General features: G+C 53.0%; 1 protein-coding gene across 1 annotated transcript in view; it reads left to right on the top strand.

Moving 5' to 3' along the window:
* The window catches only part of RPS6KA2 (ribosomal protein S6 kinase A2), a 259047-nt gene extending 234709 nt beyond the window's left edge, over positions 1-24338 (top strand). The window contains exons 16-24 of the mRNA XM_081829387.1: positions 91-221; positions 1438-1563; positions 10402-10491; positions 12323-12481; positions 14172-14333; positions 16583-16659; positions 18416-18533; positions 22325-22462; positions 23885-24338. Coding sequence (XP_081685513.1) covers positions 91-221; positions 1438-1563; positions 10402-10491; positions 12323-12481; positions 14172-14333; positions 16583-16659; positions 18416-18533; positions 22325-22462; positions 23885-24010 — 1127 coding nt within the window. The 3' untranslated portion in view covers positions 24011-24338. The remainder of the gene's footprint in view (positions 1-90; positions 222-1437; positions 1564-10401; positions 10492-12322; positions 12482-14171; positions 14334-16582; positions 16660-18415; positions 18534-22324; positions 22463-23884) is intronic.
* The last annotated feature ends 2031 nt before the right edge of the window (positions 24339-26369 follow it).

Genomic DNA, 26369 nt, shown 5'->3' with positions numbered 1-26369 from the left:
GTGTCATAAATTAAGCAAAAGTGGTTGGAGAATTCAAACGAGGAAGCCCCTCCTGGAAGGTTGAGTTAATCGTCTCGTTGTTACCTGCAGACTCACCTGGCGTCCCCCCCAGTGCCAACGCGCATCATTTGTTCAGAGGATTCAGTTTTGTGGCCTCAAGTCTGGTCCAGGAGCCCTTGCAGCAAGACCTGCACAAAGCCACGGTTCACCCCATCGTGCAGGTAATCCCGTACCGCCAGGCTGCTCGCCCCCAGCAGGTGTGCCCGGGGAGGCACGAGCACCCTTGTCACACGTGGACTGAGAGCAGCCTGGGTCCTGGGGTGCTGATGCGGGGGGCACCAACTCTGTTCCCAGCCTCCTGGGCGTTACTGAGTCTCATGGTGATCTGAGCCGTGCCTCTCACCCCTGCTCCACATTCATCCTCACGAAGGGAAGAGTTCTGCCCAGAAGATCCCCGGGGTGTGTCTGTGGCTGGAGCCCCCACAGGGGTCAGACAGGGGCGTCCTCACTGGGTGGATCGAGTCGGTAGCCCAAGAGAGTAGTTTGGTTTATAGGTGCCATTTCTCTGTTGTGAAGTATATTGTTTGGGAAATCAATTCAGATGACATTTTTCGGAGTTGTCCACCTGATGAGTGTAACCGGATGCAGAGAATTCTTTCTTTTTTTTTTTTTAAAGATTTTATTTATTTATTTGAGAGAGAGCACATGAGAGGGGGGAGGGCCAGAGGGAGAAGCAGGCTCCCTGCCGAGCAGGGAGCCCGATGCGGGACTCGATCCCGGGACTCCAGGATCATGACCTGAGCCGAAGGCAGTCGCTTAACCAACTGAGCCACCCAGGCGCCCGATGCAGAGAATTCTAAGAAGGAATTGTGATTACATTCTAAGGACAAAATCAGGGGAAATGAGGTGGCATTAGATTTCCGTATTTCTTTCTCCTGGGCCTTTTGGGAACCCACAGTGTGTCTAACGGGGACGCTTGGTGTGACAGCGTACGTATGCTATACGGTGTATGATTGGGGGCTTTCTGTCTGTGCTCTCAGTGCATAGGGTGGAGGCTCGTGCATACGGGCAGATGGGGCTGTGGCGGGGACATCACGGGGTGCGAGTTCCAGTTAGATGCGGACACCAGACACCGCTCTGGCCTCAAGCATCCGAACCACACACCCCCTATCTGTGGGGCCTTCTGCGCTCCCCCCTCCAGATGCTCAGACTCTGTGTAGCATGGTCTAAAAATTAAGCTCATCCCCCCAAAGTTAGGATTTAGATCTGGAATCATTGCCGACCAGCAGCATGACCTTCATGATCCATCATCTCCTGACCTCGGCGACCTCAAGGGCACCGTCCGGGACCTCCCTTGCTGCCCACGTCCTGTGTGCCTGTGGTGCCTTTGTCCGAGTGAGCTCTGACAGCCGTCTCTGCCCCGGTCTCTGTCCACAGCAGTTACACGGGAACAACATACACTTCACCGATGGCTATGAGATCAAGGAGGACATCGGGGTGGGCTCCTACTCCGTGTGCAAGCGATGTGTGCATAAAGCTACTGAGGCAGAGTATGCCGTGAAGGTAAGACCACGCACGTGCGTGCGGGCTCCTCGTGCCCTGACCCGGCGGGCCTGGCTGAGCCGGCCAGCCTCCTCCCCGTGCGCCGTCCCACAAGCTCTAATACGACGGAGTTCAGTTTGCTTTGACGCCAGGTCACCCGTTCAACAATTATTTTGCAGATCATGAATATTTTGAGTTTTATCCAACACATAAGTACTGACCACCTTTAGTAACTTTATGTACAGTATATGCCCTGAAATAAAAGTTTGGGTGCTCAGTGTTCTGGAAAATACAGCTGGGGGACAGGCACAGTGTTGTTTGAGCGGGCCGGGGGGGTGAGGAGAGGAAGAAGCTACCGTCACCGAGAATTAAATCAAAGAAATGAATAGAGGCAAAACTGGTGATACCTGTGTAAACTTAATCAGAGCGCCGGTAGTTTTACTCGAAACCATCAAGAAAAGTCAACAGTAAGAATTATCTAGAATTATCTAGAATCCAATCTCTACATAATACCTTTAGCTTCTGTAATTGTTGCTAGGTTTGATATTTGATCTGGAAATCCCAAACACCAGTTTCTTGAATTTTCTTGTTGGTGAAATGTGGACTAAATCTGAAGCTGCCGGCCAAAAGCATAACCTGATGTATGTAAAAAGCATAAACTGTGCATTCTCTCCACAAGACAGCCAGAGATGCTCTAACTCCACCACTTCCCCGCTGAACTGACCTCGGGACTCTGGAGAAGCCGGGCGTCAGCGCGGCCAGACCCAGACATGTCTGTGCCTCCTGGCACCGCACCTGCCCGTCACAGAACATCCGGGGAAGTGTGGAACTGTCCAGCAGCAGCGTAAAAGGAGCGCTTCCTTCCATCGTGATTTTCCTAAGCTGGGAAGAAATTATTCGAGGTGATGCCTGTGGGGGATGACCCCGTTCCTTCGCGGGTCACCCATGCCCCATGCTGCTTGCACTGAGAAAATGTTCAGCTCTGTCAAAAGAAGACACCAGCCCAAAAAAACTAGGCCCTGCGGTCTAGTTTGGGTTGCAAATTGATGGCTTGTTGACAAATGTATCCTGAAGTCCTCAAGCGAGAAAGAACGTTTGAAATACAGAGCTGCACAGACTCTCGGCGCGCGGCCTGCCCGGAGTCTGCAGCACTGTACCCGGAGCCGAAGGAAGGGGTGCGGCACGCTTCCCGGAGCGGCGGGTCCAGGGACACAAGCGCCGCTGTCTGGCCCCGGGGTCCGACAGCAGGTGCGGCCCGGGCCCCGGAACACAGGTGGTGTCGCTGGCAGTGACCGCTGCAGAAGGGGCGTGTGGGGCTCCATGCGTTTCTAAGACTTGGGTTGATGAGGACTTTCGTGTTTCCTCCTCCCTGGGAGCGTTAAGAGGACGCCCCGTGTGGATGTGGATGCTGCGCTGGTGGGCAGGTGCGCCCGACGCGGGGTGTGCACCTGCACTCTGCCCCCTGGACGAGAGGATTGCACGCGGGCCTCAGAGCGCAGGGCACGCGTGCGTGGGCTTCGGAGAATTTTTTCTGCCTGCGTCCTTTCTCACAGAATTCTTCAGCCGTGTATCGGGTGTCCAGCAGCAATCCTAGAAACAATCGCTGCTTCCAGTGAGCACGAAGAAACGCGTCTATTGTTCGGCTGGCTCAGTGACCACGATGCCCTTCTCGAAAACAGCCTGCCTCTGTGAGGCCGGTCAGCTGCGTTTTGTGCCTCCGAAAATAAATCTCCCACTGACAGAGGCAGTCGTGTGTCTCCCGGTGCTGTCCCCATGGCCAGCCCTCTTATAAAAACACGATCTGAATCCGGCTTTGTTCCATGGCTTTACCTCGGTCCCCGCACCTCTCGCTGGGGCCACGCTGGGCTGGGGGCTTCTGGGGCATCTCAGCCCAGGGCCCAGGAGCCAGACTCATGGCCGCAGCTCGGTGCAGCAGAAAGAAACAGGGTCTTCCTGTTCTTTTTTTCCAAGCCTTGAAGTTCCCTGGACAAAGTGAGCTGGTGGACCTTGCAGGATTTGCCCCATCCTCACTGAGACCACAGTGGGTCCTAATTCATTGTCTGGAGGGTGTGTAAATTCACCCAGCGCAGGGGGCGGGGGGCAGCTGTGGCCCTTCGCTGCACAGCCCCCGGGACCCAGAGCTGGGCCAGCCCGTGTAAGCTGCTTGTTGCAGGGACAGTAGTCAGGTCCTGGGTCCTGGTTCGGATTTCCTTCAAAGGCAAAAGAACTGGCCGGCGTTTCAAGGCAAAGAGCTTCATATTCAGGATGGGCCCCTGTGTTACCAAAATGTTGTAACATCCTACGGATCACTCCTCTGTCTCGTCTTCAGCATTTCCCAGGTAGAACATAAGGGAAATATTCTTTGGCCTCTGTCTGTGTCAGCTGACTGGTGGATGAGTAGCAGTTTCCCCACTTAGGGGTGGAAGAACTAGAAAAACTAAGAACGTCTTTTAACAGCCGAGCCCTGAGAGCGTGGCAGTTAATGACTTGGCATGTGAGCCGGACCTCAGGCCAGCAGACGCCCTATTGAGCCCCTGCCGCTGAACTGAGCCCCCGCATCCCGGCTAGCACGCCAGGAGCTGGCCGGCCCAGCCGTCCAAATTCTCGTGTGCACGGAAAAGGCGGTCTGTTTCGTGTTGAGAAACGGTCCAGTCAGAGCCAATTGGGGCCTCTTCACCCCACTGCATGGGTGATTCAGAAACCTCCCCACTGAGTAATGAGCAGAAAAATGTAAGCAGCGACTTTGATAAACAATAGGATGCGGCTTCCGCCTGGGGCAGCCATAATGGGGGGGGGGCCGGGCTGGTTCTGCCTCCCCCGGGGGCACTGGCGATGTCTGAGACACCCTGTTTTTCACAGCTGGGGTGGGCCTCGTGGACGCAGGCCAGGGATGCTGCAGGGAGTCCTGCACGGGCCGGCTCCTCCCGCGGTCCTGGACACAGGACTACCCAGCCCATAACGTCGGCAGTGCTGAGGTTGAGAACCTCAGTCTAAAGCATCCTTTAGGGGTGGGGCTGGGGGGCGGATATCTCACGCAGAAATTCCAGCGGACTGACATCTGGGAGGTGAGGGTGGTGTGCGCCTTCCCTGTTAAGCTCTGCTTATGCTTAGCAGGATGACGCTCTGACGGGGCCCAGTGCCTCCTGCGCTCTACTCAGGGGCAGGGCAGGCCCTCTGGCGGACGGAGCCCGGACTGCCGGGGCACGGCCTTCCCAGAGAAGGGCGGGGGCCGCCCGCAGCCCCGCGCAGACCAGGCCCACAGCCTCAGAGCACATGTGGGACATGTTAGATCTCACGTCTTGGAAATATCACTGTGTTTTGCTTTAAGCTTATTTCTCTGTCTTATGGGCCCCTAATTTTGCCGCTATAATTACTCTGTCATCACATTAATGACATTTAAGGCCACATGTAAACCTCTCCACCCAAGTATATTCCCAGTCAACAAGATTGTTGGTTTTGCATTTATTCTCAGCTGCGTTTTTCTGTGCAGCTCTTAAAATTAGTGAGGCCACGTCTAGCTACCACGTGACAAAGTCTTTAGCGCAGTACGCACACACAGCAGGGACTCAGTAAGTGTTGGTGCAGAGTCTGAATCCCTAGGCTTGATCCTTCCCTCCCAGCCAAGGCAAACAAGGCTGGATTGCCCAGCATCTTCGCCCAGGAGAGCCTGGCCTCAGGCAGTGAGGCAGGTGCTGCCCCCCATCCTTCTGGCAGGCACCACCTTAGGCTGACTCAGCGTAGGATGTCCCACCAGTGTGCCCACCTAATGCTGAGAGAGTGGATGGGAAAACCGTGACGTCCTCTCTTCTCTCCCCTCTGTCAGGCACGTGACAGTTGAACAGATGTGCCCTACTTTCTTAGCACGCGGAGCTGCTTCCGAGGGACAAAACCGCTCAACACTCCAATGCACAACTCAAGTTCACCTTTGCTTTCATAGCCAGCCCCGGAAGGCGAGGAGAGGAGATGAAATTGTGCAGGACTTTGAAATAACGTGACATAGAACCGCAGAGATGGCCAGGCCTGAGTGCATCTTCCGTTTAAAATAAGGTTAACACGGAATCATTTACGACGTGCAGAAGGGAAGTAGGATTGAGCAGCGCTTGAAGGGGAAAGGTTTATTTGAATAGAAAAAATCATTAGTATTCTCTCCATCAACGGTGCTGTACTCACTTTACATGAATTGCGTTAAGAGGGTTGTTGGTCTCTATTTTGTTTTGGGGTCTTTGTGGCTCAACACGATCAGGCACGCATTGTGGACAGCCCAGGAAGCCAGTTTGTATAAAAAGGACTCCTGGCATTGTGCTGATGGGCAAGTGCATAGGAACATATCAGAGCTCATTCACTATGGAAAAGCTGCCTTGTGTCAATAAATGTCTCAACCTCTCAGAAGCCTACGTAGGTGCGCCTTGAGAGAGTTCTGGACAGTGTCTGCGGATGTCTCAGGTGTGTACTGATCGCAGGGCGCAGAACTCACATGCACACCCAAGGTACTGCTTTTGCCACCTTGATCCTTGGTTTCGAAACACAAACATCAGTAATTTCTAAGAAGCAAATGATGCAACACCTGAAGTTCATGAGACCAGGAGCAGCAGGTATTAGAATTCAGACTTACCGTAAATTCTATCATCCTGTTATAACGACGACGATGATGATAACAGCAAACAGCCCTCACTAGGTGCCAAACTCGCCCCACTCAAAATGCTCTGCATGTTAGGTCCGTTGATCTTCATGACACCATGATGTAATTACTTTCACCATCCCCTCGAGGGCACAGAGACCGACAGGTCAACAACACACACAAGGACACCCAGCCTGTAAGTGGGAGAATCACCGAACGTCCAAGTGTGCGTGCCCTTGACCTCCCCGGGACGCTGCCTCTCACTTCCAAGGGGTGGAGCCCTAAGGCTTCACTCCAGCTCACTCCCATGCATTCTGCAACCTACAGATCATGAAAGACTGAGACAGCCGTGCAGAGTGGATGCGGCTGGGCAGTAGTAAATTTAAAGCCCAAGTCATGGGATCTGCAAGGAAAATGTGTGGTTTTGAAGGCAATCTAGGCTCCCTAAACGTTACAGTGAAGTGTTACTGGAGAAAGTGGAGGTGCCCAGGACACTGGATCTGGGCTCCTTTTCTTGTGTGTCCCCTGCTATTCTGCTCCCAGCTCTCGACCCCCTGCCTTTGGGTTGGGGTTGACTCCACCTAACAATCACGACTTCTCTTCAGTAGCGTAGTTTTGTTCTATTATTAGAAGTACTGTAGTTTGTTTTAGCAGAAGACTCAGGTGAAAGTGAAGCAAGATCCTTAAAGTTACGCGAGTCTATGTCTCCCGGTCCTTGATTCTAGGGAGGAGGTGGGGCCGACGCACGTCTGCCAGGAGATGGGTAGGCTGTCCTGACACGGAGCCTGTTTTGTGTTCACGACAGACAGTTACAAGAGCATTAGCGCTCCTGTGCTCATGTTCTCATGTGTATGTAAGTTGAAATCCAAAAATGCAGCAGGATTGAGACCAACGTTTGACATGAATAGAGCTTATTTTTAGAAGGAAAACTGATCGGCATGGAAATTTTAATTTTTTCCAGCAGGAAAACTCAGTCCTCTCGCTGTGTCATTTGTTTAAATTAATTGTACGAGAGAAGTTGTCTGTGAAATCTTATGAAGGATCGCATGCTTGACTACCCTTGTTCACATATGGCATTGATCCTGGGAGCAAGCTCATGGAAATTTCCTGCCTCCGGGGACATGCAGCAAGCCCGTGAGCCCCTCCTCTGGATCACCGCAAAGCCCATTTCCCCACGGTACTCTGTGTCCCAGGAGGGGAGCACCCGGGGAGAGCCGGGGAAGAGGAAGGTGGAGGGGTGCAGAGACGGAAGAGGAAGAGGAAAAGCATGCTGAGGACGGTGAGGCCTCGTATCTTGACGCCTCTTCCTGCCCCTTCCCGTCTCCAGCAGCCAGGAATAGAAATGCACATGAGCGGCATTGATCTCAGGGTGGTGAGTTCAAGCCCCACGTTGGGCGTAGAGCTTACATTAATTGATTGATTGACTGATTGACTAAAAGGAAGAAAAGAGAAGTGTTCCTGATACTTCCGTCCCCATATGCTTCACCAGCAGAGAGAGTCCTCGTCTGCCATCCATTGTGTCCCCGGGGGTGCTGACTTAGCCCCGTAAACGTACAGCTTGTTGAAGAGCAACACGGTGGAAGGCTCGTTTACTGGCCGTGGTGGGGGACTGACCCCGAGCAGCGTCCTGCCCGCTCTCTGCGGCTGCTGGGAGATGAGAACCACAGAGACCGTTCCTCCCCACCCCTTCTTTGTGGTTCCACGAGATTATCTGAGCACCAGCACGGAGGAGAGCAGGCCTTGCTCATCAACACGATGACTGAGAATTCCTTCCCTGAGACTATAACTCAGTATTATTCTCAAAATAAGGAACTTGATCCACCAGTGCTTTCTTGAACTAGAAGCAAGTCTAACAATGGCAATCCCAGGAAACTGATCCCACAGAGAAGAAATTCATTCCTTGACGTTTCTAGACAAATGCTCAGAACCTCTCTCTGGGCCCTGCCATCCCCCCTGCTCAGACTGCAGCCTGGGCTCAGGGACCAGTAAGCCTGCCTCACGGCTCAGAGTCTCTGTCAAGACTCTTCTTCCTCACCTTAAAAAATAATAATAATAATTTCAGAAAAAGATTTGTGGATAAAAGCAGCCGGCGCTTGCTGACAACAGGACCAAACAAACCCTGAGTCTGAACAGAACGTGCAGCTGTGTGACCCCAGGTCAGGCCTGCCCAGCTCAGGGGGCTGGTGGGAAGCCAGCAGGGTGCCTGTGGGAGCTGCACCTCCCCGGTTCTAGGACTGCCCTCCCGGCCTGGGTGCCCCCTCTCCCCTGCACACCCGCCTCCCCGCCTCCCCGCCTCCCCACCCCCAGCGCCCAGCCTTGTCCTCTGGCTTCGGGTCAGCCCCGCCACAGGGAGACCCCACAGGAGGAAGGAAGAGCCCCCAGCTCCTGTCAGGTGCACCTTCTGTGCAGTTGCCCCATCCGGTCCTGAAACTGCCCCCGGGGCCACCGGCAGGAGAGAAGAGGCTTCCTGCTTCCAGCTCCACGGTGAGGGTGATAAAACAGATTTATGCTGAGAATACATCGTTTTGATCATGAAATTTTATTCAAAAAAAATGAATCCACCACTAATTTTTTTAAAAATCCACTAATGCATTTTCACCTTCTCAAATTCCAAAGACAAGGTCACAGTCCCGAGAGACCGAATGAGCCCATGCGCCGTTGGAGCAGAAGGGGTCTTGAACCCCACTGGCCAGCTCGCAGTCCAGGCAGTGCTTTACGAACCCCCACGCTTCTGGAGAAGGCTGCAGAGAGCCCCTCCCTCTGAACGCTGCATTATCTGCTAGCTTCCTTCAATAATAGAAGCAATCCTGGCGTCCACGCTAGAACTTTAGTGGAGTAAAATGTAGCAAGAGGAGAAAAATGTGTCAAGAAAGGGAGCTTCACTTTGTGCTTGTTTAACAGCGCTTGCCACTGGGCTTGCAGTCCTAGGGTGTCAGGGTCATCGGAACTCGGCTGCGGCCTTTAAAGCTGAGATGGAGAGCGGAGCGTGGGCACTGGGGTGATCTATCCTGACAGCGAAGGGGAGGGACGAGGGGCATCCAGGGGCAGCATTCTAACAGTGGGTCAGATGCTGCCAAGCACTCCGCTCATCTAAACGAAAGAGATCAAGTCTCACGCGAAGCTCTGCTTAGAGTCTGATGTGAGAGAAGGTAAAAGCAAATCTCCCTCCTACTCTGGTAGTCAAATCATGGCACATTCTCCAAAGAGCAAATATTTTAAAATTAGGTGAAACTAATGTGCAAGAACAGTATGAGGGATTCTTCCATTTTGAGTGTCGTTTCTAACGCATGTGCTTGGGATTCACTTGGATGGCGTCCCCCACCCCCACCGGTTCCACCCCATAGGGGTGGGAGCAAGGGCATAAGTAAACCACTTGCAGAGATGTCAGCCGTTATCGGCCAACAGAGGCTTCCCTGTTCCAAGCAGGCTTCTATTCACGGCACCTTGTCCTGTCTTTGGAAGCCATCTGTTTTCATGGGTGGAAGGATTTTATCTGTTATCCTAAGACATGGAATGCAGACGCTGGGTGGCGGAGGGGAAGGAAGGTTCGTGTCTAAGCCACGGTGGCCGACTCAGCATGCACGCCGGCCCTGGCATCTCCTGGGGAGGACCAGGCCCTCGGTCCCACGTGGCGGCCGGTGTGTTGCTGCCGGGTAAAGCAAGAGATGTGCAGAGAGCCGCTCGAGGCTCATTTTGGGCAGAGCGAAGAGCATGGGCCACCCACTCAGAGCCTGCCACGGTGATTGAAAGCACCTGCTGCTATTTGGTGGTGCCCGTGTGAGCCCCCCAAGCCCACCCTTCTCTATCCAACCCTGTAGTATCTTAACATTCGTGTCTGAGGCTTGTGCCGGCTTTCTTTTTTTAAGATTTTATTTATTTATTTGACAGCGAGAGAGAGACAGCGAGAGAGGGAACACAAGCAGGGGGAGTGGGAGAGGGAGAAGCAGGCTTCCCGCGGAGCAGGGAGCCCGATGCGGGGCTCGATCCCAGGACCCCGGGATCACGACCTGAGCCGAGGGCAGACGCTTAACGACTGAGCCACCCAGGCGCCCCTTGTGCCTCCTTTTTGTAAATGTCACTCTTAGGCTAGTTGGGAAAGAGGATTGCCTTGAACTTCTAGGCAACTGTCACTTATCCTGGTTGAGCGTGAGCTGCAGGGGAGGAGGGGGGAGGAGACAGAAAGGGTCCGAGCCTGCTGATGCCATCCCAGAGCCTCATGTCACATGCTCTGCTTGTTCCAGATCATCGATAAGAGTAAGAGAGACCCCTCAGAAGAGATCGAGATTCTCCTGAGGTACGGGCAGCACCCGAACATCATCAGCCTCAAAGACGTAAGTGGGTTCGTGCAGCAGTGATGTTCCCTGTGCTCCCGTTTCCTCGCCTGGCACCGAAGCCGGCGTTGGTTTGGTACCGGCTTTCTTCACGGTTCACTGTTGCCGCCCCCGGGAGGGTGTGCCAGAGCCGGCCCCCACCGCGTGCCCCTCAAAATCACCTGGCGGCTGCCTGAGTTCCCGGCCCTCTGACAGCAGCCCCCTCCCCGCCACCACACTCCCAAATCACGTAACGTGGACTATGAAGGAGGAAAAGAAGCTGGTGCAAATTCTCAGCCAGATGTGTTATTGCTCGGTGCCATTCCTAAACACAGCAGGAACGGAGAGTCCTGCGTGGCTGAGACGGGGCTGGGGCGGCTCTGAGACCCCAGACCAAGCTCTGGCCGTGGGGCTCCTCCCAGCTTGCTCTGCCTCTGCTGGGCAGTGAGTGGTCCCTGGCACGGGACAGGGAAGGGGGCAGGGGTCCAGCCCCTCAAAGCCCAGCACAGCGCCCAGGGCTGTGGTGTCGGGGGCCAGAGGGGACACAGAGCCGTCTCCTCGCCACCTTCATGCTCACACTCCAGAATGATTCCAGTGTCGTGAACCCAAACCCTCAAGATTTGGGGGCCGCCTCGACTTCCCGCTGGGCCCCGTCAATTCCTGGAGCAAGGGGACTGCAAAATGCCAGTTCACCTCGGAGCAAAGTGTGAAGTGAGTCCCTGTGTTAACCCGTGAAGTGAACCGGCTTTCTCCCCGTGGATCCCAGGCACCTCCGTGGTGCAGCCCGGTCCTCCGGCCGGTTTGGTGTTTATTCATGTGTTAAGATGCACAAGCAGAAATCAGCTCATTTGAAAACTTCTAAGCTTTTCAAACCACTTTCATTATGTTGGGGTGAGTGATTCTGAGCCAAAGATGGCATCGTATGTCCATTCTCAAAAGTAGAGCTTTTTTTTTGAGGCATAAACTGGAAATAAATACACCAAAATCAACTTTACATCTTGCATTGAGCTCAGAGTCAGGCAAATTATTTTAGTGAATTGTTCTGGAAACTCACTGATTCGTAAGCTAAAAATTACTCGTGTTTAGATGCTCGGCCCCGTTTCCACGAGGTCCTCCGAATGCCTGGGCACCGGTGTGCAGGGAGATTGCGGCCCACACGAGCATGTCATGGAAAGAGCCAGAGCAGAGGGGTGTGGGGCTGTTGTTTAAGCTCATGAGAGTGAAGGTGGTGTGACAAAACTCTCTTTTTCCATTGCTTTCCTGAGATAAGAGCACTATTGCAAATGGCAGATTCTGTCTCCCTCTGCCCCCCCTCCCTGCTGGGCTCCGGAGTCTGGCAGCTCTGAGGCTCGTCCACGGTGCAGGGGGAGGGAGGGCCACTGGGGCCGGCTGGACATGACCCAGGCCTGCTGGCCCGGACCCTGCCTGCTAACGAGACCCCCTGGGGCTGTGCACACTGAAGTCTGAGGAGCTCGGCTCTGGGCCCACAGCCCAGCTCCACCTCCGAAGTTCTCCATGGCAGAGGGAGGTGGGGGCCCAGATCAGGACAAGTCATGTCAGCTAAAGTCTCACCTTGCAAGCTCCTGGCCTCGCTGACTCATTCCCTGCTTTGCAGCAGATGATTAAAGCTGGTTTTCCCTAAGCACCACGTCGGGTATGACTGGAATGGCCATTCACTCACTTTCACCCAGAGCCTTGTTTTCACACCCGGGAGAGCACTGAGCCCCCAGCCTCTGCCCTGGCCGGGGCTGCCTCCGGGGCTGCCCTTCTCCCCCATGGCAGGCAGGCCTGCACGGGCCGCGCGGTGTGGAGGCCGCCAGGGTGACCGCATGCTCCGTTCTGCGCCTCCCAGGTCTACGACGACGGGAAGTTCGTGTATCTGGTGATGGAGCTGATGCGTGGCGGAGAGCTCCTGGACCGCATCCTCCGGCAGCGTTACTTCTCGGAGCGGGAGGCCAGCGATGTGCTGTGTACCATCACCAAGACCATGGACTACCTCCACTCCCAGGGGGTAAGCAGCCTGCGGCCGCACGGCCAACACAAAAACAGGAGAGACCGGACCGGGAGAGAGTTCCCTGGCTCCAGAGCTGGGGACCCCCGTTGTCCTGGCTTCCTTCTGTGTCACCGCCGCCCCTTCCGTGTCTGAGATCATTGCACACACACTGTGCCCCGCAGCTAGTAGGGAAATTAAGTTTACCTGGACCAGTTATAAAGAAAAAGTATTTGGGCTGGATAAAGAGACATGTTGCTCTATTTACAACTGAATCCTTAGCCAACACAAAGGAATCCTGCAGAGAACAGAGACAGTGAGAGCTCGCTTGGCCAAGGCCCTTACCGGGTTCCAGGCGCTGCTCTGTGCCCTTTGCTCATGCAGCCCTGAGCCCCAGATTACACCCGCTCACAGACCGGGAGATTAGAGCAGAGGGGGGTTAGGCATCTTGCCCAGGGCTGGTTGCACACGAGCGAGTGGAGAGCTGGGGTTCCTGGCTGGCTGTCTGCTTCCAGACCATCACCCGGCACCTCCCGCAAAGCAGACAGCGCTTCTGTGGCCCGCCCTGCCCCGTGGTCATGAGCATTTAAAATGCAGCCACTAGCCGGCTCTGTGGCGCAATGGATAGCGCATTGGACTTCTAAAATGCAGCCACTGGGGCGCCTAGGTGGCCCAGTCGTTAAGCGTCCGCCTTCTGCTGGGGTCCTGGGATCGAGCCCGGTGTCGGGCTCCCTGCTCAGCGGGAAGCCTGCTTCTCCCTCTCCCACTCCCCCTGCTTGTGTTCCCTCTCTCGCTGTGTCTCTCTCTATCAAATAAATAAATAAAATCTTTAAAAAAAATAAAATAAAATAAAATAAAATAAAATGCAGCCACCTCCGAACTGGAGGATGTTCCTCCAGGACCACACCACAGGCCTTTCTGTGGTCACCCGGTGGTCTGGGAGTGCGAAGCGTTTTCCCAGAACAAACTCTAGAGGAAACCCGTGGGATGATGGTTTTTCCAGATTGGCTTCTATTTAATGAGGGAGGTGATAGGCCTGGCCCCAAACTCTCCTGCTCCCCTGCCCTTGGAGCCTCTGCCAGTGTGTGTCCCTTCAACTTCCCTCCATCTTCTTCCCCTGTGTTTTAACAGCACAGCAGGTTCCAGGCTGTGTGAGGGCACCCACGTGTGCTCCCAGTCAGCCTCTGTCCCTGTCAGACGAAATCGCTGTGTGCCCCCAGAGAGCTGCTTTGCTTTGAGATGTCAGGATGGCTTTCGCCTCCCCCATCCCTCGTGCTCGGAGCGCCCTGCGCCTCCCCCACCACAGGTGCAGGTAGGGCTCCTGTCGATCGCTTGATCGCTGCCCAGGAGTCACCTGCCCCATGACAAAGGCTGCGTGTCTGCCTCGCTCTCTAGTGAGCCCCTGACAGCGCTGGAGCGTTCTGGGCGCACAGTAAACATCTACCTGTAGAAATCTTTCTATGCACGTCACCTGAGTTCAGAGCGACATTTCCTTGTATATAATTCTCTCGTTTGGGGTAGCTTCTTATTTACTTGAGTGTCAATACAAGAGCAAGAGAGGAAGGAAGACCCGCCCTAAAGAACATAGCGTCCCAGCGGACCGGCTTCCAGCTGCAGGACCTGCTCAGGGTCACAATCCCAAAAAACCCCTTATATTCTGAATGCTTCCCCCTTCCCCTTCCTGCTTCAACCTCGCCCACTGCCTTTCCAGGTGGTGCATCGAGACCTGAAGCCGAGTAATATACTGTATATGGACGAGTCTGGAAACCCTGAATCCATCCGAATCTGTGACTTTGGGTTTGCCAAGCAGCTTCGAGCTGAGAACGGGCTGTTGATGACACCCTGCTACACGGCAAATTTCGTTGCCCCGGAGGTAAGAGCTCCGAGCTGTGGATCGTTTGGTACATCAGAGTCATCTTGATTTAGTTGAGCCGTCATGTCAGAGAGGAGAAATGAGTCAAAAAAGAACCAGCCACTGACCTTGCTCAAACACAGTTATTTTATCATTCTCCTATTTGTAAAATTGTTAATGGTGATGTTTTTATGTAAAATTGTTACCATGCAATAGACCATTTGGATCAGCTCCGTGTGCGCTGTGGGATTTAATATGAGGGCCCGTAGTGTTCTGCACAGGAGGGCTCTCAGCCGCATCCAGAGCCTTGGAGAATTTCGGCAGCACCATCTTGCACATCTGGCCCTTCTCAGGCTCCCTGGCGATGGTTTCGTTAGGCTCTGAAGTCACTGATGTGTTTATGAGGCAGACCCAGTTTCTTGCTTTAAGTATCAACAAAACCTGAGAGGCCACTAGAGCAGAACTGACTCGTGGCTGGTGGGATGAGGGGTCAGGAAGCAGAACAGATGTTGGATTCTGTGCGGATCCTTCTGGCTATTGCTGAAACTGGACCAGGGTTGCAATGAGGCGCACAGCAAGTCCGAAGAGAAAGGTGTCCGACTCCTGATCTCAGCTCAGATCTTGAGCTCAGGGTCGTGAGTTCGAGCCCTACATTGGGCTCCATGCTCGGCATGGAGTCTACGAAAGAAAGAAAGAAAGAAGAGAGGAGAGGAGAGGAGAGAAGAGAAGAGGAGAGGAGAAGAGAAGAGAAGAGAAGAGAAGAGAAGAGAAGAGAAGAGAAGAGAAGAGAAGAGAAAAAAAGGAGGTCCCCGGGCAGCGGTAGTGGGTCTTCGAACTGAGAGGTAGCCCCCGCCATCGGTCGCGAGGAAGGCAGCAGGGTGCTGAACCGGGATATGGATGGGCATGGGGCCCCCAGAGGTGGGCTGTGAAGCCACTTTCAGGGTACCCAGATGCTATCTGTAGCCCCCTTTAACATAATCTGCTTATAAGCCTCTTTGTTGCCTTACTTGATCAATATTAATATTGATAGTATTGATTTTAGCGATTATAGAATATCTTAAATTGGTATATTACTTTACCATTTACAAAGCACTTTTACCAATAGTTTTTACTCTTATCTTCACATGCCATATGAGGTACACAGGGTAGATACTACTGGCCACACTGAATGGATTAAAAAACAAAAACAGATTCAGTGTGTTCAAGTGACTTTTGAAGGTCACTCAGCTAGTGACGCACGGGCTTAAACAACCACGCCGCTGGCCCAGCACACAGCATCAGTGATACGATGACGGAAAGGTGGCATCCTTGCCCTTGTGTCTAAGAAAGTTGAACCCAGCTCTCCTGACTCCAGATCAATGCTAAATCCAGTAATGTACAGTAATCCATGAGTATTTATGCTGCTCTCTTTACTGTTGTTCAGCTATAACTACATCAGAGGATTGCCCTCTGTTGAGGTATGTAATCCTAGGACACATGAAGATTCTTCTGTTTTAACTGTTCCTCAGAAAATTAAACACAGGATTACCAAGTAATGCAGTAAGGCCAATATCCAAGGGCACTGAAGGCAGAGACAAGAGCAGCTGTTTGCCCACCCGTGTACACACCAGCATTATTCACAATGGCCGGACGGTGGAAGCAGCCCATGTGTTCATCAACAGCTGAATGGATGAACGAAATGTGGTGCGTTCATACAAAGGAGTATTGGCCTTAAAAAGAAAGGAAATCATGTCCCACACTACAACATGGATGAACCTTGGGCACATCATAAGCAAGGCAGAAAAGCATAATTACTGTATGATTCCACTCATATGAGGTCCTAAAGCAGCCAAATCCACAGAGACGGATGGAGGAGGGTGGGAGCCAGGGGCTGGGGGCGGGGCGTGGGGAGTGGCTGTGTAATGGGGACAATTCCAGTTTTGCAAGAGGAAAGAGATGGATGGAGATCATTGAACAACTGAACTGTGCTCCTAAAACTGATTAAGATGGTAAATTTTGTGCTACGTATACTTTGCCATAATTTTTTTAAAGTTCTGCCTTAAAATAAGTGTTTCCAAGCTATCTGTCACGTATCTAGCAAGAGCTGTGGTTCCCATGTGTGCGCTGGTCTTTGGGGAATCCTATTGCAGAGCATCATGGTTGACTTGGCGTTAATAAAGGATATCCCCCTGTTCCCCACCTGTCCAGCTCATGGTCACATCAGAACAACACCCTATGAACTTGAACTTTCTTCACCAAGAGCTCATCTGTCGTCTGCTTTCCCCCTCCAGGTCCTGAAGCGGCAAGGCTACGATGCAGCATGTGACATCTGGAGTTTGGGGACCCTGCTGTACACCATGCTGGCGGGGTAATGCACACTCTCCCATAGGGGTCAGCATGCGATGGCATGTGTGCCCGAGACATCATGAGGCAGACATCTCAGGGGCTGTCTCTTCAGCCCAGGGTCAGCCCTGCCCCGGTGCCATGGGCAGGGACGCACACTCACAGGTCTTGGGTAAACACCTCCTTAGCCCTTTCAGGACAACTAAAGAGTAGGGATTAAGAAAGTTGGCCATGTTTTCTTTAAAATGTATCTCCAGAATTAGGGAACTGGAGCACAGAACTCAGCTCATCAACAAAAACCCAAGCCTCTGACCATCTGTCCACATTCTTCCTGGCACCAGGCCGCCCCCTTAAGGGGTCGCAACATCTTCTCTTAAAAACATCCTCTTGAGTTAAGAAGCACCCCTAAAGCCTTCGAGGTCAAAGAGCACCTCAAGAAAGGCAGCCAGGTAAAAGCAGGTGACTGACTTGTGTGGCCGCCAGATGAGACAGCCGGCCTTACAGAAGGAGGGTTGGGTCTGCTGTGTGCACATCTGCTTCCAATCCGAGGTGTTCCCCTCACCAGCTCTGTTTCTGGCCTGGACTCCTTGACCTTTATTGGCCTCACTTCCCTCACTTTTGAATGAGAAGAGGACACTGTGTATTCAAGGCTTCCAGCCTTAAAGGTCTAGGATCCAAAGAACCCCAGAGGGACCTATGTTTTTAAATTTATTAAGGATTTGCACAGAAGGAAAAAAGAGCTCTAGACCATCCAGCCCTGCTCACTGTAATAAAATGGACAAAAGGCCCTGGTAAGAATGAATGGGAGTAGCCTGTTTTTTCTGTGGCCTTAATGAGGCATGTCGTGATGAGTGAGTGATCAGTGTCTGTAGTGAAAGGAGGCGGACGTGTGAGCCTGGGGCTGTGCCTTGAGGACCACAGTAGCAGGGAAGGCATCCCGGACCTTCCTGACGTCACACCGTTGGATTGCCCTGCGATTCTTCTGATACTCACGTTGTCTGTACATAAACCTCAGATCACCAACCTGGCCACTAAAGGAAGTGCCGTGAGGATCACATACAATTCCTTTTCTAACAGGCATGTATCGACATGCCCTGGATAATGTTGGGAGCTGATGGAATAACTCACAGTGGGGCAGATGCGGATGGCATCTTATATGTGTCCATGTAGATCCCTGTGAGTGTTTTATTCTCCCCATTGTGCAATCAAGTCTTAAAACCTTAATTTATCAGAGAACCAGAGTTGGTAATAGACCAACCATAGGTCTATCAGACTTCAAATCTCAGGTTCTCCTCCATTATACCACAGTCTCAGTGTGGAAACTGAATGACCAGGCCAACCATTGAAACACTCGGTCACCAGGGGAGCCAGGAAGGGTCCAGGGATGCTCATGCTTCGGTCCTAGAGTTTTCTACACTTGCCTTATCGACCTACACCAATGACCAACTTAGGAAGATGGACATAGCTTAAGAAATAAGTGACGCTTTCCCATGACTCCTGAATTTGGAGCGCAATGGCAAAGAAAGAGCTATTTTTTTAACAAGAGAGAGGCAGGGGTGCCTGGGTGGCTCAGTCAGTTAAGCGTCTGACTCTTGATCTTGCCCATTCCTGCTCTCAGGTTTGTGAGTTCAAGCCCCACACTGGGCTCCATGTTAGATGTGGAGCCTACTTAAAAAAAAAAAAAAAAAGGCAACAACAACAAAAAGAGGCAATAGCAAGCTGTGAACCTTACTGTAGGTCATAAAATCAGAACTCATACCATGCATTCTCTCATTGCACAGATTTACCCCATTTGCAAATGGACCAGATGATACTCCTGAGGAGATTCTGGCAAGGATTGGCAGTGGGAAGTACGCCCTTTCTGGGGGAAACTGGGACTCAATCTCCGATGCCGCGAAGGTGAGTGTTTTCCAGTGCTCTTGCTTCTCAGGTGTGGAGATTCTGTATTAACCATTGTATTTGTGAGGAAGCTAGAGGATACCTTTCATATAAATAACTCAGGTATTTTATCTCATAGATTTTTTTTTTTAGCTTCTCAGTTAAAAAAAAAGTGGTTTTTTGCAAAAGTCTTCTTACAGCACTTTTCACATTTTCTACTGTCTTGGTGTACTAGGGTTCTCCAGAGAAACAGAATCAATAGGATGTGCATAGATACAGAGAAAGAAAGATTTGTTTTTAAGAATCAGTTCATGAGATTGTGGAGGCTAATAAGTGTAACATCTACAGAGTAGGTCCATAGACTGCAAACTCAGGGAAGAGTTGGCATTACAGCTTGAGTCCAAAGCCCGTCTGCTGGCAGACTTCCCTTTCCTTGGGAAACCTTGGTCTTTTTTATCTTAAGGCTTTCAATTGATTGGATGAGGCCCACCAACATCATGGAGGGTCATCTGCTTTAGTCCAAGTTGACTGATTTCAGTGTTAATCTCATCTAAATAAGACTTTCACAGCAACATCTAGACTGGTGTTTGGCCAAACACAGGAGACCATGGCTTAGCCAAGGTGAAACATAAAATTAACTATCACAGTTTTAGTGATGTTGTAAACTGAGTGCCCTGAATGATCACAGACTGATCAAGAAGAACTCTGGGACGGAGGTGTCAAGGTGACACATAAAATTAACTATCACAGTTTTAGTGATGTTGCAGACGGACTGCCCTGAATGATCACAGACTGATCAAGAAGAACTCTGGGACAGAGGTGTATTTCTGTTACTTTAAAACTCTTTGCACTGAGGCTTCCCTGCAGCTTCACTATTTGTGACCAACCTTGTTTAAAGAGACATCAGACTTAATCTTTTTCAGTTGAGATCATCAATTCCTCTCTAATCAAATAGTCAATGATAACACCACCACTCGGAAGAAGCAGCCTCAGTCTATTTCCTGTGTTGCCGTAAAATGACTGGGAGAGGAGTAGCCCGTCGGGGTTCTGATTCTAGTACTGCCATCATCATCACTGTGTGACCTCATACAGAAATGGCAGAGGGGATGATGGAGGAGATGGTAGAGAAGATGATGGAGCAGATGGCAGAGGGGATGGTGGAGGTGATGGTAGAAGTGATAACGGAGAAGATGATGGAGGAGGTGGTGGAAGTGATGATGGAGAAGATGATGGAGGAGGTGGCAGAGACAATGGTGGAGAAGATGGTGGAGGTGATGGTAGAAGAGATGGTGCAGGAGATGAAGGAGGTGATGGTGGAGAAGACGGTGGCGGTGACGGTGGAGGTGATGGTAGAAGAGATGGTGCAGGAGATGATGGAAGTGATGGTGGAGGTGACAATGGAGGTGATGGTAGAAGAGATGGTGCAGGAGATGATGGAAGTGATGGTGGAGAAGATGGTGGAGGTGATGGTAGAAGAGATGGTGCAGGAGATGATGGAGGTGATGGTGGAGAAGATGGTGGAGGAAGTGGTGGACAAGATTGTGGAGGAGGTGGCAGAGATGATGGTGGAGATAATGACAGAGGTCATGGTGGAAGGGATGGCAGAGAAGATGATGGAGAAGGTGGCAGAGGGGTTGGTGAAGATGGTAGAAGTGATGGTGGAGGTGATGGTAGAAGAGATGATGCAGGTGATGGTGGAAGTGATGATGGAGAAGATGTTGGAGGAGATAACGGAGGGGATGGCAGAGAAGATGGTGGTGAAAGTGATAACAGAGGTCATGGTGGAGGTGTTGGTGGAAAAGATGGTGGAGGAGATGGCAGAGGGGATGGTGGAGAAGATTGTGGAGGAGATATGGAAGAGACAGTGAGGGAAATGATGGAGGAGATGACAGAGGGAATGGCAGAGAAGATGGTGGAGGTAATGATGGAGGTCATGGTGGAGGTGATAGTGGAGAAGATGGTGGAGGAGATGGCAGAGAAGATGGTGGAGGGGATGGCGGAGAAAATGATGGAGGAGGTGACAGGGCATGGTCAAGGAGGTGGTGGAAGGAACGGTGGAGAAAAGATGATAGAGATGATGGTGGAGGGAGTGGTAGAGAAGATAGTGGAAAAGATGATGGAGGTTATGACAGAGATGATAGTGGAGGAGATGGTGGAGATGTGGAAGAGACGGTAGAGAAGATGATGGAAGAGAGGACAGAGGGGATGGTGAAGGAGGTGGCAGAGGTGATTATGGAGGTCACGGCAGAGGTGATGGCAGAAGAGAAGGCACCTGGCCTTTAGCAAGCACTTCCCATGTGTCAGACCCTGACGCTCCCAGTGCTCCCATCCATCCACTCTGTCTCAAAAGAGTATAGGCATTGTCTAGTTCTGGTCCCCAAAGTAGACCAGGACTTGGGTGCTGGTGGTTTCTGAGGCGACCTTGGAAGCGGGAGTGGGGGCCAGGGAGAAGGTGTCAGGAAAGCAATCAAGTCAAGTACCAGGATTGTTGCTGCAGGCAGAGGGCTTCACTGCCTCCTGGGACCTTGACGACTTCTTCCTGCCCCTTCACCACCATATCTTCTGCCTCACCTGCCCCATGCCTTTTCCCCTCTCTGTGTTCCCCAAACATGCAACAAAACCTCCAGTTCTCCAAAATCAGACAAAGTCTATGGATTTGTGTGTTGTTACAGTGCAGCTTGCAGGCACTGCATAGAAACACTGCTTTACTCTGAGATCTTGAGCAAACAATACAGGTCTCTCTGCTTTCAGTCTTACCCATGGAAATGGGAACAATACTGCTTCTAGGAGATACTTGTTTCAAGAAGTTACTACGATCTGTGTTACCAAATATTAAAAGGCATTTGATTTTTCTATTCAAAAAGGGATATTGGATTAGTCTATAGTATTTCTCTGTTGTGGTTTATGACCAGAAATTCTGTTGAGTGCATCATCATCATATCGTGTACGTACGCTAACTCCCTTATTTCCTTGTGAAATGCCACGGGAATACCAGAGTAAGGTGAGCAGCCTAGCAGGAAAACACGGATTCTCATCATGGCTCTTCCTTGGACAATTGTTTGATCATTATAAATGTCATCTGCAAAACAGGGACAGTAATATTGGCCCTCTTTCCCCCAAGGACGATCCCGATGACTCTCTCAAGAACAGGTGTATCACGCATGTGCAGACGGCCTCATGAATGCCATGCAGATCCACATCACAGTTGTAATTGTGTGTGTGTGCACATGCATGTGCGTGTCATGCCATGTGTGAATGTTAAGTGGAGCTTTGTCTTTAAGCCACAGTCGTAAGAATCTTTATTGTGATTATCTCACAGTCACATAAGAAAATCACCCCTAGGGGACATTGGCCCCTTGGACCCACGTAATGGCTCCAGATGGACAGTTCTGTGGCTGGTGCTGATTTGTAGCAAATGTTTGGGGACAGTGCTAAGAAAAGTGACACTACATATGCATTGTCATAACTGGTTTATGTCTGTGGGACAGTCGTTACCTAGCTTCTCCCTTTGGAAGGGTATCATTTTTACTACAATAGCAGTTCAGTAAATTACATGCACCATTCAACATTTCTACATTTGATTTCTCCTTGCATGTAAGATCTTTAACACGATATAAACCTGAGGTGAGCCACCAAGGTGATGATAATTAAAATTCAAAAATCATTCACATACTTTTAAGGCTGAAAATAAACATTTGACACCCAAATGCAGAGAATCGGTCAGAACAAGGGTGAGGTTTTGCCGTGAGAGGGAATGAAGGAATTTTGCACAGGAGGCTCTTCGAACCGGCTTCTGCTGTCTTCCCTTATAGGATGTCGTGTCCAAGATGCTCCATGTGGATCCTCATCAGCGCCTGACGGCCGTTCAAGTCCTAAAACACCCGTGGATTGTCAACAGAGAGTACCTGTCCCAAAACCAGCTCAGCAGACAAGACGTCCACCTGGTGAAGGTGCGGACAGGGAGTCATGAGAGCAAGATGCTGGGGGGTGGGCGGCCCAGGAAAGTTGCCCTGATCCCCCTCAAAATAACCTAAAGAAACCACAGTATGGGAACCAGATAGCGAACCAGTAAGAGGCACAAACAGGTATCCCTAATTAATTTACTTTTACACATTTCTTCACATACAAGCAATCACACACAAAATTCTGAATAAGTTACAACTTCTGTTAACAATCCTGAGCAGCTTCATTGTGTTTGTGTGTGTGCATGTGGGACAGAGACAGACACGGAAGGAGGGAGGGAGACAAAGTCGGACAGACAGACAGACAGGTAGGGGTGGAGAGAGGGAGGGAGAGAGAGAGAGAGGTGGAGGGAGTGGTGCATCTGCACCAATTCAAGGTGCCAAAGCCCTGGGTTCTAGAGCAGACGTCCACAGACTTCTGTGTAGAGGCCCAGACTGTAAGTATTGTAGGCTTCTGGAGCCGGCTGTCTCTGTCGCTCCTCCTCAAATCTCCTGTTGTGGCCCAGAAAGGCCCTCCAAGTGGCTGCGTGCCGCTGGGCCATAGGAAAAGTTGATCCCCGGGAGCGGGGGCGCTGGGCTGGGCCGGAGGGCGCACCCCATTTTCCTGAGACACTTCCCAGGGCACGTGCCACATGGGACCTGGCTGCACAGCTTCCACGAGAGCATCCTGACCCCTGGAGCCCCTGACAGAGACACAGGGCTACGGAGGGAACAGAGGTCAGGCCGCAGCTGGCGTCACTGAGATCGTCTTGTGCCCAGGGATCAAAAGGTTCTCAGCTACAGAGCAGCTGCTCATTCAACTGTTGGGTCTCGGTAGACCCTGCCATCCGACGACCCCACCTTGCTGTGTCCGACCGTGCGGTGCGACTGTGATCAGAGTCACCAAAGCCAGGCGTCACCAGACCCAACTGCAGCCAGATGGTGGCCTCGGGCCAGCTCGGTCGTGGTGCACCCACACTGCGGTGCAGTCCACACGGACTGGCTGACATCCGAGGACTGGGGTCCACACCCCGGGCACGAGCAGCCTCTGCCTCGCGTGCTTGGCAGAGGCTGCTTGGAGCTTCGTGGGGAGGACTGAGGCCACAAGGGTCAGTCCTTGGAGGGTAAAGCCCGTCTCCTGAGATCCGGCTGGTGTGGTAACATGCCGGAGAGCAGGGGTCGTGTGACCTCATCCCGGGGCTCCCCGCGAGTCTGAAACACCTCAGGTCACACGCACAACCCCAGGCGGGTGTGGGACGGTAATAGAACAGAAGCGCCATCATTTAGAGGACCCAGAGTGTGCCGGACACGCCCGGCCCCGGGGTCCTGCAGGCCCCGCTGTGCGTGGGAGAGGACAGCTCGGAGAGGCCCAGGCCCCCGCTCGGGAGGGGGTGGGCCCCGCGGTCAGCGCCCTTTCCCTTCCTTCCCCAGGGTGCCATGGTCGCCACCTACCTGGCTCTGAACAGGGCTCCGCAGGCGCCGCGGCTGGAGCCCGTCCTGTCGTCCGGCCTGGCGCAGCGCAGGGGCATGAAGAGACTCACGTCCACGAGGCTCTAGCGCGAGCGGGCCCTGCCGAGCGTCCTGGGCTGTCGGGCGCTGCCGCGGTGCCCAGGCCGGGCTCGGAGGCCCAGGTCCCTCCGCTCGTTGCACGCCTGCTCGCCAGCGGGATTGGATCCAGCCCGGTGACCTCCCCACGCCCTGCTGTGCCAGCCTTGCCGCCTCCTTACCCCGAGCAAAGCCAGACAGACTCATTTCACTGCACACCACCACGCCCGATGCCTGTAGGGTTCCTTCGGACTCCGTAGGTCTTTCACGATCATGGCTTGTATTTACAGAGAGAGGGTTTTTCCCAATGATAATGCCCGTAACTGGGTCAGGTTTCCGACACACGTGTCCTAGTGATTCGGGTGGGCGGACGCGCTGACCAGCTTACGGCACAGCCTCCCCGGGCGGGGCTGGCCTCTGCGGTCTGGGGTTGCCAGAAGGACAGGGTCGGCACATGGCACCCAGAGTAGACGCCAGGTCCCCTCCCAATGATCCAAAGAGCCCTTGTCCCATCGCCCTTCTTCCTGACTGAGGTGCTGGGTGTTCTCTCTGGGTCGCGGACCCACGGGGGGAAGAGCCCAGAACCGGCAGGCGGTATCCTCACCCGGGGAGCCTCTTTTCACAAGAATGGTGCGTCCCTGGGGAGGAGCCAGCGAGAGCTTGTGCCCCCTGCCCTGTGTCCTTGTTCCCGCCACGGCCAGGGCTGCAGGGCTGAGGCTCCACACTCCCGCGCTGGCTCTAGCCGTGGCCGAGGCCGCCCAGGTTCCCAGAGCGTGTTGGGCCTGGCATCTGGCCGCGGCCTTCCGTCAGCCTCCTGTGCTTTCCAAAGCCGTGGTTTTGCTGTGTTCACCTTCCCCTCTCCGGTCCACGGGAGATCCGTGAGCCCTGGCAACCCTGAGCTCTGTCCCTTCCTTCAAGGCGTGCTCTCAGTCCCATGCAGCCGGGAGGGGGGCACAGGAGGCCCTGGTGCCGCCCTGGGGCCCGGAGGGGAGCCGAAAGGTGGGGTACCCAGGGTAGCCATGCACTTTGTAGAAGCTGTGCTTTTGTGTTGCATTTGTGTTTCTGGTTTTCACCTGATGTTGCGGTGACATTTAATGTTTCCCTTGGGGCGCGTGCACACAGGAGGGGCGCGGTGCCGAGGGAGGGGGCTGTGCGCCTCTTGTTAACTGAAACCGGACAGGCTCGGCACCACTGCCTGGGCAGGAGGGGAGAGAGCGTGTGGCCTTCGGTGTCCTCCCACCGGCCCCACCGGGGGTGCCCCCAGGCCGGCCCAAGACTCCCCGCTGCCCTCGCTGGGTGCGGGGCACCTGCGGCCCTCAGCCAGATCTCACTAAGAAGACATATTTCACTGTTCCCTTCATCCCCCATCTCAACCAACTACACCACCTCAAAAAGACAAAAAACAACATGCGGCATTCTGAGTATAACTCCTTAGCTTGCTCCAGTTGTGTTCAGACCTTAAAATGAAACCTTATTTCAGAAGCTTTTATAATTCTGTGAGCCTTTCTCCCCCCTCAGAGAACCACCAGACGTAAAAGCGGGGGGGGGGGGGGAGAGGGGGCAGGTTCTTGAACCTGTTTCCCACAAAGCCTCATTAGGCATCTCCCCTATTTTCTCACTAGAAAATGCTTTTCCCCGAGGCCACAAAGGCTTGGTTCACAATAGTTCTGTTTTAGGTCTGAATTATTTGATCTATTATTAGAAGCTTAGGAGAAACTGGATAGCCCTTAGGTCCCGGGTCTGCCCTCCTAGGAAGGCACCAAGGTCATCACACCTTCCGTCTGCTGCCCAGGCCACTGCTCCAGGGTTCCCACGGCCGAGGTGTGCTGCCCGGGGGCCAGGCTGCTCGCCGTGAGTCGGAGCACGGAGGGACGCGGGCCAGAGGGGGCAGGAGCCCAGGAGCGGGCGGGGAGAGGGGACAGCGGGTGCTCCCTGCACACCACGGCTCCTGCTCGTGCACTCTCTCGGTGCCACCACACACACAGCCCCACCTGCCACACCCCGAGAGCCGCAGAGCGACCTGGGGCTCACCTTGCACCACGTCGTGCCCTTAGCCAAGGCCAGGGTGCGGCGGTGGCCGCAGAGACCGTGCTGAACCAACTCTACTTGAATGTCTGTGAAATACCTCTGCTTTCTCACCTTATCCAGAGCGCGGTGATACTTGAAACCCTTCCACAAAGTCAGCCTAGAGACGTCGATACCACAGTTTAAACCGAACTCCGAGGTCCAGTGGAGCAGCCAGCGGCTGAGCCTTCTAAGCAGCAGTGGGGTGCGAAGGAAGGGGTTACTTCTCATTTGCGTCCCCTGTGGGGCGCACCCCTGCCGGCCCTGAGCGGCTCCAGGGCTTCACACAGGCAGCCAGACCACAGGG

This window comes from Leptonychotes weddellii, chromosome 8, assembly GCF_054177405.1.
Source record: "Leptonychotes weddellii isolate Sample4059 chromosome 8, ASM5417740v2, whole genome shotgun sequence".
NCBI classification, from domain to species: Eukaryota; Metazoa; Chordata; class Mammalia; order Carnivora; family Phocidae; genus Leptonychotes; species Leptonychotes weddellii.
Note: the sequence above shows the minus strand (reverse complement) of the source record. Positions and strands in the feature narration are given on the sequence as shown.